Source organism: Balaenoptera ricei, chromosome 20, assembly GCF_028023285.1.
Source record: "Balaenoptera ricei isolate mBalRic1 chromosome 20, mBalRic1.hap2, whole genome shotgun sequence".
Lineage (NCBI taxonomy): Eukaryota > Metazoa > Chordata > Mammalia > Artiodactyla > Balaenopteridae > Balaenoptera > Balaenoptera ricei.
The window spans coordinates 17,816,962-17,829,090 of record NC_082658.1 but is presented as its reverse complement, the minus strand read 5'-3'; the positions used below and the strand labels follow the sequence as shown (position 1 = coordinate 17,829,090).

The 12,129-nt window shown below is 37.9% G+C and overlaps 1 protein-coding gene across 5 annotated transcripts in view; it reads left to right on the top strand.

The window, feature by feature from the left end:
* Positions 1–11,011, top strand: part of NPEPPS (aminopeptidase puromycin sensitive) — a 104,099-nt gene extending 93,088 nt beyond the window's left edge. For all 5 annotated transcript variants that reach the window (XM_059908641.1, XM_059908640.1, XM_059908639.1 and 2 more), the window contains 6 exons: positions 1,062–1,204; positions 2,396–2,452; positions 5,293–5,400; positions 5,887–6,042; positions 6,315–6,362; positions 8,625–11,011. In XM_059908641.1, coding sequence (XP_059764624.1) covers positions 1,062–1,204; positions 2,396–2,452; positions 5,293–5,400; positions 5,887–6,042; positions 6,315–6,362; positions 8,625–8,777 — 665 coding nt within the window. In that variant the 3' untranslated portion in view covers positions 8,778–11,011. The remainder of the gene's footprint in view (positions 1–1,061; positions 1,205–2,395; positions 2,453–5,292; positions 5,401–5,886; positions 6,043–6,314; positions 6,363–8,624) is intronic.
* Positions 11,012–12,129: the final 1,118 nt, after the last annotated feature.

The following is a 12,129-nucleotide window of genomic DNA, read 5'->3' as shown; positions in this document are numbered from 1 at the left end:
GGATATACCACATTTTCTTTGTTCATTTATCAGTTTATGTATGTTTGGATTGTTTCTACTCTTTGACTGTTAGGAATACTGTTATGAACATATGTATACAAGTTTTTGTATAGACAAATACTTTCATTTCTCTTGGGTATATACCAAAGAGTGGAATTGCTGGGTCATATGGTAACTCTGTGTTTAACCTTTTGAGGAATTGCTGGACTGTTTTTCAAAGTGGCCACACCATTTTACATTCCTACCAGCAATGTATGAGGGTTCTAATTTCTCCCCGTCCTTGCCAACACTTGTTATTGTCTCTTTTATTCTAGCCATCCTAATTGGTGTGAAGTGGTTATCTCGTGGTTTTGATTTGCATTTCCCTAATGGCCAGTGATAGCTTATTGGCCATCTGCATATCTTTGGAGTAATCTATCAGATTTTGATTTTAAAAATCTAAGATTTCAACGTAATATACCCGGCATACGCATAGCACAGGGAGATCAGCTCGGTGCTTTGTGACCACCTAGAGGGGTGGGGGATGGGGAGGGTGGGAGGGAGGGAGATGCAAGAGGGAAGCGATATGGGAACATATGTATATGTATAACTGATTCACTTTATTATAAAGCAGAAACTAACACACCATTGTAAAGCAATTATACTTCAATAAAGATGTTTAAAAAAAAAAAAATTCTACCCTGAAAAAAAAAAAAAAATACCCGGCTTACTAGTTCTACATGTGACCTTTCTCTAAATCTTGGGTCAAAATTTCATGATCTAAGTCTGTTCCTTTCACACATAATTCTTATTAGTGTAATTACCTAGATGGAGTGAACATTTAGTAAATCCAGTTGGCATTGTAACTATAGACAGAGGCATCATATTTGCTTGTCTAGTGTGTTAAGCACTTCATTTCATTCTTATTTGATAAATTTAAATCAAATGTTCTCTCGAGTACTAAGGTAATTGTTTGTTCAAGACCGTGGACATGGTATAACACAATTATAAGATATCCAGGTGGCATATTTGTAAAAATAAGCTTTTTAAGTAGTTCTATATCTCTTTTACTTCTCAATCAGGTCATCTAGATGCACTCCTGAGGGGCTTGGTTCTGGGCAAACTAGGGAAGGCAGGACATAAGGCAACGTTAGAAGAAGCCCGTCGTCGGTTTAAGGACCATGTGGAAGGGAAACAGATTCTCTCCGCTGATTTGAGGAGTCCGGTAGGTTTTCATAATAAAGTACCTTGATTTCTCGGTGACTGCATCATTCTGTGTAGTGTGGAATGTGTTTAATAGTAACCAAAAATGACCTAAGTATTGACTCACAAATCATGTCTGATTCTTTTATTTTTTTTCCTTTATTTATTTATTTATTTATTTTCTTTACTTTTTTTTTTTTTTTTACTTTTTGGCTGTGTTGAGTCTTAGTTGCAGCATGCGGGATCTTGACTGAGGCACACAGTCTCTTCGTTGCAGCACTCAGGCTTCTCTCTAGTTGTGGCATGTGGGTTTTCTCTCTCTAGTTGTGGCACATGGGCTCCAGAGCACGTGGGCTCTGTAGTTTGCAGCAGACCGGCTCCTTCGTTGAGGCGTGCGAGCTCAGTAGTTGTGGCACACAGGCATCTAACCTGTGTCTCCTGCATTGCAAGGCGGATTTTTTACCACTGGACCACCAGGGAAGTCCCCTGATTCTTTTATTTTTTTAAGATATTTTATTACAATTTTTTTTTTTTGGCTTTGCATGGGCTTTCTCTAGCTGCGGCGAGTGGGGGTTACTCTTTGTTGTGGTGCGCGGGCTTTTCACTGTGGTGGCTTCTCTTGTTGCGGAGCATGGGCTCTAGGTGCACAGGCTTAGTAGTTGTGGTGCACAGGCTTAGTAGTTGTGGTGCATGGGCTCAGTAGTTGTGGCACGTGGGCTCAGTAGTTGTGGCTCGTGGGCTCTAGAGCACAGGCTCAGTAGTTGTGGTGCACAGGCTTAGTTGCTCCACAGCATGTGGGATCTTCCCAGACCAGGGATCGAACCCGTGTCCTCTCCATTGGCAGGCAGATTCCCAACCACTGTGCCACCAGGGAAGTCCCTCCTGATTCTTTCAATATACACCACTTATGAGGTCTGTAGGCAGTTTCTCATTGATGTCAAGCTTCTCAGTCTGCACTAGGGTACTGAAAGGTGATTGACTATCTGTGCACATTCTCCTGAGAGACTGGTGTGTTCTGCTGTTACTTACTACCTGCCATCTACCTTTCTGGTTGTTTATGTGGGCTCTTAGATCCTTGCCACAATTTGTATTAATATGTAATATCCACACAATTTTTTTTGACTTGCTTTCTGTCTTTTCTAAACATTAGAATATTTGGAACAAGATACATTTAATCAGATGCCTTCTTTTTTGTTCCTGTATTCTTTTGTAGGTCTATCTGACTGTTTTGAAGCATGGTGATGGCACTACCTTAGACATTATGCTGAAGGTGAGTAAATTTAGAAAGGGCTCCCATTTTCTGCTTTTTAAGTTGAATTAACATAGAGAGTATGAGCTTGAGTGGTTAAAAAAAAGTCCTGGCAAAAGAAATACATGCTGATATGCATACTGTAGACATGCAAATATTAGGAAACTGTGGGAGAAATATATAATATCTGTTTATCTGTACTACCAATACAAGTGCCAAAAGTCATCTAAATTTTTCACTTTTTTTTTTTACTCACGAATTTATGCATCTTAAATCTTAATACTGAAATGTTAATTTTGATTAAAAAGTCAAGTTCTTAAAACTCTTCCCATCAATGCAAATTTACTTGGGGTTCTGCCCATTTTATACAAAAGGTTTGTTTCTGTGCTTAGAAAAGGGATAGATGATTAGGTGTCTCAAGGGTTTGGTCTATGCCAGTGCCTCTTATGAATGGACAGGAAATTAATTCACTTGCTTTCACAGCCTCTGTAGTTTCCCAGGGTGGTTGGCATATAATTAAACTCCGACTTAGAAAAATATAGGTAAAACTTTCCATGTCCTTATAATGGCAGCGATCGGTTTGAAAGTCCTAATGCTGTGGAACAAGGGCTATCTCCAGTCCTTGTCCATGCAGTTAGTAGTCTAAGAAATAACTTGACAATCTGGTTGCATTAGAGGTGGAGAGAGCTGATTCTACTTATTACCATTAAATAAAATGTGCAAAATGTGCCCAAATACCCAAATCATCTATCAGACCCATTCATTAAATGATCCGCACTTAGGGAGACAAACAGGATGGGAATGGGATGTGCTTTAATACTTCTACCCTTAATCAGAATACTTTTCTTATCCCAAGTGGATCAGAATTGCAAATCTAATTTCTAGTATTTTAGTTCTAAACAAATCCTATTTAAATGATTAGAATGTTTTAAAAAATATGTATTATAAACTTTATTTAAGAAACTACATCTCAAACTGTATTGCTTTAACTACCTATTAGAAAGGAAAGGATTTCCTTTCTAATAACAAAAAAATATACTTTGGGTTTACCTGTCAACTAAATGACATTAAGGTCCCTTCTCATTCTTAATATTCTGTGATCCTATGCACTATAAATCATGTATTTCTTTGCATATGAAACGAAGTACTTGGTATTTTTTGTCTATTCTATAAAGGTGTGGGAAAAATAGGGGTTCTGAAATTTTCATGAGAGGTACTCTGACATTTTCATGTCATGGCATATTTTTAAGAATTTATACTAGTATGTTTATTTAATAAATGTTTGCATCTAACACAAGGGAGCTCACAGTGATTCAGCTTTACTATGGAAAGAGCTCTAATGAAGGCAGAATCAGGGTTCTTCAAGAAACCAGTCAGGGGAGGTTGCAGAGGGATGGATTGGGAGTTTGAGATTAGCAAATGCAAACTATTATTATGTATGTATAACTGAATCACTTGCTGTACATCAGAAACTAGCACAACAATGTAAATCAACTATACTTCAGTAATATAAATTAAAAAAAAAAAAGAAAGAAACCAGTTGATGAGAGATGAGGAAGACTGTTTTCTGTTGGTAATTTAGGAATAATGAAGCAGGATGAATAACTTTAATTCAAAGTGTATTTGAAATGTGGTGTTATGGTGCCATCTAGTGGACTCCTGTAACAGGTTCTCCAGGGGGTGGGGTGGGGAATGCTTCCTAAAAGCCAGAGTTCAGACCTTGAGTATTAGAGCTGAAAAGGACCTTAGAAATCATCTGTCCACCCCACTCATTTTACAGATGGGGAAACTGAGACCCGGAGAGGTTAAGGACTTAGTCAAGATCACACAGCTAGTTAGAGGCAAAACTGGGACTAGAACCCAGGTCTTCTGACCTCCTATCTATTTTACTACACTGCTGCTCAAAAGAGTCCAAAGGAAAGGAAGAGGAAACTGGGAGCTGTGATGGGGTCTCCAGACACTGGTCAGTGTTAAATCTTCAGAGGGGAAAAAAGGTCAAGAGAGTCTATAAATTAAGTTGTCCTAGAGAAGTATCTCATATACATTTGTAGTTCTAATTTTAAAAAATATATAATAATATTTTGTTTCTAATTATGAAAAAAGATTTTGGTATACTCACTATGGAAGATTTAGAGACTAGAAAAGTATAAAGAAGAAAACAGAACTTACCTGTAATTTTAAAAACGTCACAAATATAGCATGTATAATATGATCTTATTCCTGATTTGGTTTTTCTTTATGCTTTTCTGTTTTCTTAATATTCTTCATTCAGCATGTGCTGCTTTTGCAGTTAAAAAATGTGATGATCCCACTGATCAGAGACCATTATTATTGTTAACATTTTGATGTGTTTTCAGGTTTTTTTTCCCCTTCACATTAACTTTTTAAAAATTTAGAATCATTTTGCTTTGTCTCTCTTCTTTCATTTAATATATCAAGAGCATGTTTATGTCATCAAATATTCTTAAAATATTACTTTCAATAATGCATCTTATATTTTTCACTATTGTAAATAGTGAAAAATATTACAAATTGAAGTGGTATTAGTAATTATTATTTTGCTCATCTAACATAGAACATTAGTCAGACATCAGTGAGTAAAGAATTTGGTCATGACAGGTTGACGCCTTAGATCTTGACGTTGAACTGCTCAGAACTGATGAGAAGCTATTCATACAGTAAGCACTTACACCTAGTGTCTTACTATGGGGGCACACGACAAATTTAGTGCCCAAACATCTTGAAAAATATTCTTTTGTTAATTTCATATCCTGCAGTCTTAGCCAATAAGAATGTAGAGCAAAAGTTTCACCTTAATGGGGGAGAAGTTAATTATCTCTATCTGTATTTTTTCACTATAGCTTCACAAACAAGCAGATATGCAGGAAGAGAAAAACCGGATTGAAAGAGTCCTTGGGGCTACTCTTTCACCTGAATTGATTCAAAAAGTCCTCACGTTTGCACTTTCAGTAAGTTACAGTGAAAACTGCTTTTAGAGGGAATTGTTACCCACTGATCTGTAGCAAGTGTCCTTGATTCAGTATTCTCTGCCTTAACCCTAGACTAAAGGCTCCCTCATTCTTGGAGGACTGGAATAAGCTTTTGTTACTAATCACTGTATCTCCCTCTAGTGGTGAGAATCAGAATAGTTGGGAGAGGAAATAAACTGGAAAGCTGACACATCCCTGTGCCTACTTTCTGTCTCTCCCTTTCTTTACCCTAGAGCAAGTATCTATTGAGCAGCCTGTTTGTACCCATCCCAGTGCTTCATTCTCAATTTGGCTGATCTTTAGGTTAAACATGCTCCTCTTTGTTAGAAGCTTCTGGTGCCAGTTATTCCTAAAATAATAAGTGTCTTCCGTGGGATTACTTGGGTACCTCAACAGCATTTGCCCTTTCTGGCAGCAGACGATGTTCTGGATATGGTAGACTTTTAGTTCTCTTCCTCTTTTTAGGAAGAGGTACGTCCACAGGACACTGTATCAGTAATTGGTGGAGTGGCTGGAGGCAGTAAGCATGGAAGGAAGGCTGCTTGGAAATTCATAAAAGACAACTGGGAAGAACTTTATAATCGATACCAGGGAGGATTCTTAATATCTAGACTAATAAAGGTAGGTGAAAATTTTTATTTTGAGTAGCTTGCTTATCATGGATATTGAGAGACATCCATGATTCACTAGATCCATAGATTATGGCCTTTGCTTTTTAAGAGTTTCCTTAAGTAGTTATTAGCTTTACTAAAGAGTTTCTCCATAACCCATCCTGTACCCTCTAGAATAAACTGAAGTTGGGAAAGAATGGAATGATTTGTTTTTATGGTAAATGGAAGTTTGTTCCTAAACTCTTAGTTGTTCTTACTATTTATAAACCATTTTTTTTTCAGCTATCAGTTGAGGGATTTGCAGTTGATAAAATGGCTGGAGAAGTTAAGGTAAGGAAAGGAATGTTTACTTTTCACTTTTCAATCCAGTAAGTAAAAACACTAACCAAATTGTAATGATAGAGTGTTGGGGTAATGTTGTACTTTAGGGTCTCCATGTTCTTGCTTGGAGAAGGACAGGTTAGGTTGTATCTCTAATGCTTGAAGAATTTAGAGTTGGAATCATCTTTGGGGCATTGAAGTGTGGTTGAAAGAATGTGGAACTTGACATCAGTCGACCTGGGTATAAATCTGTGCTCTGCCCCTTGTTAGCTGTGTAACTTCAAGCAAGTTTTTTTAACCTCTATGAGCCTGGCTCCTCATCCATAAAATGAGGTGTTAAGATTGTTATTTAGATTAAGTAACATAGGGGGCCTGGAACATAGTAGGTCCTTGATATTAGTTCTTTTTCCTTTTCTAAAACCTTCATAGGTCTTTTGTAGGCACAATGAGACAAGATGACTATGTAGGGACTCTCCTCTTAGCTCTTAGAAAGACTGATAATCAGTTTAGTGGCAGTTCAGCGTTTGGAGGACAAATCTACACTGATTAGGAAAATCTTAACTTTAAGCCTTTCATTGCATTTAATTGCAAAGTATTTTTTAAGTGTCACTTCCACCTTCATTCTTGAAAGCAAGGGGGTTATCAGGTGTGAATTTGGAAATTCTGAGAGCTATAATGTTTGATTCACTTTATGAGCCATTGTTAGAAATAAGATTCATTTAGTTTACATTGTGTATTGTATTGTGTAAATAATTACTTTATTGTAAAGGTAATAAATACTCTGAAGGAGAAATACGTATAATTAGTTTGAGGGGAGGGCAGTGGTTAAGCTCAGGTTGGTAAAGTAGGTAGAGGCCAGACCGAGGAGGGCCTTGTAGGCCATATTAAAAGTTTCCTAAGAATGGGAAGCCCTTGAATGGCTTACAAACCAGATCAAGTCACTCCTTTGTTTATATGATAAAAATTTCAGTCTGGCCACAGTGTGGAGAATGCATAATTTGGAAAGGAGAAGAGAAAATGTCGGGAAGCTAACTCTCCAAGCAAAAATGATTTAGTAGCTTGGAGAAGATGGAGTAAGAAAGAAATTCAGGGGCTTGATTTTGTTAAACTTTAATTCAGCCAGTATTTACTGAGTGGCTTCTCTGTGTTGTGAACGTATCTGGGGAGGAAGAAGGAAGAGTCAAGGATAATTCCCAGGTTTCTGGTATGTAAATAGTGGTGCTGTTTCTTGAGGTGAAATGAGAGGAAGTCTTGTATCTTACTCAGGCCCTAAGAACCCAACTGTGATAGGAGCCTTGGAGCAGGAGCCATTGTCATCCATGTAAATAAAGTTATTGATTTCTAAAAGGTCTAGACTTAATCTGATGAATTAGTCATTCTCTCTTATATAAGAGAGATGACTGTGATGACTAGCTCAAAGGGAAGACCCCTATCCTTTTGCTGGTTGGTATTTTCTATGGAACCAGGTATACTTCATTAGAAAATGGTTTATTCAGCGTTTAATCAATAAGCATTGTGATAATTACAAGAAACTCTGAAGTAGTTTTACTGTATGAAAAATGTGAGTCTATAAAATTTTAAATTATTAGGATATAGAAGCAACTTAAGCTTCTTAATTTTATCAACCCTTACAAATTAATCTTTATTTCAAGCAGCCAAAATGTATTGAGTCCTTAACTACTCTGTGCCAAGTATTATGCTAACTGTTTATATGGGTTGTCTCTTTAATCTTCTGGAGTAAATATTTTCTCATAGATGAGAAAACATACTTAGAGCAGTTAATTTACTCAGTCACAGGTTAGTACATGATGGAGCCTAGATCAAGTCCCAAGGCTGATTCCAAAACCTAGACTTCAAGTAGGTTTTTTAACCCCTGTAAGCCAGTTTCATCTGTAAAATGAAGTGGTAAGATTGTCATTTAGATGAAGTAACTAACACAGGGGGCCTGGAACAGAGTAGGTCCTTGATATTAGTTCTTTTTTACTTTCCTTTGCTGGTTGGACAATGAACTTAAAAGAAAGGCCGTAGGTTCTGTCTCTTTACTGTTAACTTTTGATTAGGTTGTAAGCATATAATATATTTGGAGGAGAATTCCTGTAGGCAGGTACAAGGAGCTGCTTGTTTTCTTTTAGCCTGGAGGTGGCAGTGGTAAATTTTCATGAGTGAAGCTTATGAACCCTTTATAGACAGTGGGTATTTTTTCATAGCCTGTGATATTAGCTTCTTACTATTGCTGGTAATGATCCTACATTCTGGGTTGTTTTATACCAGGCTTTCTTCGAGAGTCACCCAGCTCCTTCAGCTGAGCGTACCATCCAGCAGTGTTGTGAAAATATCCTGCTGAATGCTGCTTGGCTAAAGCGTGATGCTGAGAGCATCCACCAGTACCTCCTTCAGCGAAAGGCGTCACCACCCACAGCGTGAACCCCGGAGCATGCCGCCACTGCGGTTCTGCTGCTTCATGCAGGGATAAGGTGGAGCAACCGAACAGCTGATTCATATGCCAAGAATTTGGAGTCTTCTTTCAAGCCAGTGGGGGTTGGACAATGAATGTAGTTAACTGGTTCCTGCTCACACTCCAGAATTAAATTCTATTGAAAAAGGAAAATCAGCAATTCAGCAAAAAAAATAAAAAATAAAAAAATGTAAATATGATAGTAATAAAATAGAGCATAACGAAACTGTGAAACTTCCTGAAGCCTTGTCAGTGGTTAAAAGTATTTAACACTCTCCTGTTAATGACAGATGTTCTGTTTTTATAACCTACCAAAAGGAAACTAGAGACTTCTGGGTAAAGAGGATTTTTGTGAAATGGGTTCTACAAGCAGCCTACAAGCCAAGGGTAGTGTCCATTGCTGGGGATGTTAAACATGAAAGGCTGATAGCTGGTATAACATAGAGTCTGTGCATAATCTCAAGTGGGTTTTTTTTTTTTTTTTTTTTTTTTTTTTGGCATGGGGACTGATCAGGAAGATATATTTTCCTGCATAACTCAATCTGAACCAAGGATTGTAGTTTTCCTCCTTGCTTTCCCTTCTGTGTGACCCCTTGGCAAAAAAAAAAAAAAAAAAAAAAAAGTTTAAAAAAAGCAACCTATCCTGGTCTGGGTTTTTTCCTCCCCTAGTTCCATCCCCAACCCACCACCCCGGTGTCCTTCTTAGAGATAAAGAAATAATAAGGAAACATCTTTTATAGCCACATTAAATAAGAGAAACTGATATACATTATTTTTTTCTTTCTTTTTTAAGATGACTTTTAAGAACCCTGAAATGCATATAGGTGAGACAATAGAAATGAAAGGTTTTCATCCAGGCCTTTCTGAAGGAGTTACTCTGCTGCAAATGGTCTTAGTTGTCTGACAGGCCAACTGTTGAATCTCTTTATGACAGTATCAACACTGGCTTCTTCTGGTTCATTTCGGGCATGTAAGAAGTCATTGGTAACTGCTGCAGGGCCTGTATATTAGTGGTAACTGGTTTTAAAAACAACAAAGACTATAAGCCTGTGTGTGCCACTCTGCTTCCACAGTGTATCCTACTAACAAGCCTCACCAACCTAATCCAGTAAATTTTAAGTCTAAATCTCATTCCTTTCCTCTTTCCCTACCTTTTTTCTTTTCTTTTTCTTAAAAAAAAATATTTTTGTGTGTTATTAACAGGAATTCATATTTGGTGTGGCTTAACTGTATTTCAGAAGGTCATCAGATTGTGAGACTGCTTCCTTGAAACATTTTTGTGCTATTGTTTTAAAAAAAAATAATTAAAAAACAGTTGGCGTTAATAAAAATGTCAATGTGAAATAGATGTCCTGATGTCCTTTATTCTCTCTGATAAGCAACTAAAACCTTTCCTGTCATTCAGTAGGATTATAAGAAGTTTTACTACCATAGGATTTTTTTTGAGTCTGAGAAAATCCAGTTGCTGAATTCCTAATGAATAGTACCTAACCAGAGAAATCCTAAGAGTCCTCCTAAATTAGTTCTGGGTTAACTCAGAAGTCTCTTAGAGTCAGCATTCAGGAGTTAACTTGAGCCTGCCAGTTCCCATTTATTGAGGCTTCCTTTTATCTAGGCATGTGCCATTGGCAAAGCAGGGGCATCAAAAAGAAATTCTGCTTTAGTTAAAGAACTCACAATCAAATTCTGGAAAGAAGTTATTTTACTTTCAGCATACATGCAAGTTTTGTGTATACTGGTTTAGCAGTTTGAATTGTGTTGGGGAAAAGGTTGCGCTAGGTATCTTCCGCTTCCTCTTTAGAACTGCTTTTCATCCTGCTCTGCGTCCCAGGAGGTATTGACCCCCATGGACTGCATTAACAGGCTCCTTTGCCCTCTGACTTCAGGTTGTGTTGATCCAATTAGTTACACCCTCAGAAGATCAAAAGGCTGAGGAATGGATATTTAGAAGCTAGGGTATTTATTCCCCTGGCTTCTAAACTGCCAGGTCACATAGGTTGTCTTGAGTCCCTCAACCAAGGACTGCGACTCCTATCAAGCAGCCTCTCTAGCTTCTCGCTCCTTCTCTTTGGCCCTTCAGATCTAGGGATAGAAAGGACCACTCATTTACTAGCTCTGGATAACTCCATTATTCCTTGTTGGTTTCTCTGAACTCTGCCCATGTCTTTGTAAACAGTCCCTTTATTAAACCTTTCTCAAATTACCCAGTTTTAGTGTATTCTGTTTTCTACTAACATCTTGATTGATCTGGGCACCACAGTCCTGATGCTTTGGGTCTCTAAAGGTCTTAATCCGACATTTTGCATGTCAGATTTTTTTGTTTTGTTTTGTTTGGCCACACCACGAGGCTTGCAGGATCTTAGTTCCCCGACCAGGGATTGAACCTGCACCCTCGGCAATGAAAGCGCATTAACCACTGGACCAGCGGAGAATTCCCTGTCAGATGTTTTAATTTGTCTTCCAAATAGCTCCTTATCCTAGGTAATACACTCATCTTACAGATGAGAAAGCAGGCACCGAAAAATTAGGCAAAGTAGTTAAACAGCAAATAACTCTCAGTACTAGTGATCAACGCAAGCTTGCCAGTCTGCAAAAACCTGTGTTCTCCCAGCTAACTGTTAGGTCTCCACAATTAGAAGATCATACAGTCACACTGGACCCAGGCAATAGCTTTAAAGATATTCAATCATTTTCCTTTTCCCTAATATTCTTCGGTTAAAATTTTTAGTGGAAATCAGAAGGTTGGAAAGAAAGATGAATGTGTTGTTATTTCCTTACAGAGAATGTTATTTTATATTTTATTAATGGGAAGCAGTAAAGCCTTTTGGGACAGTGGGCAGTTGTGGGTGAATTCTTATCTTGCATTTTCTAAGGATGAATTTCAGGAAGCAAGGAACCCCTTTGAAAAGAATGTATCTCTCTGTAGTGTGCAATTTGGGGGGGTAGGAGGGGTTTATAGCTTTAAATCAAGTCTTTCAACTCTATTATCCAAATGAGTCCTGGACTTGGAGCCACATTTGTAGGGTAAAATTTTTTTCTCAGCAAGAAAATAAAAACAAGCTTTGGGTAATAAATTTATAATTTTGAATCTATACTTATATCATCATCTTTTTTTATAAATTTATTTTTATTTTTGGCTGCCTTGGGTCTTCATTGCTGCGCATGGGCTTTCTCTAGTTGCGGCGAGCGGGGGCTACTCTTCGTTGTGGTGCGCAGGCTTCTCATTGTGGTGGCTTCTCTTGTTGCGGAGCACGGGCTCTAGGCGCACGGGCTTCAATAGTTGTGGCTTGCGGGCTCTAGAGTGCAGGCTCAGTCATTGTG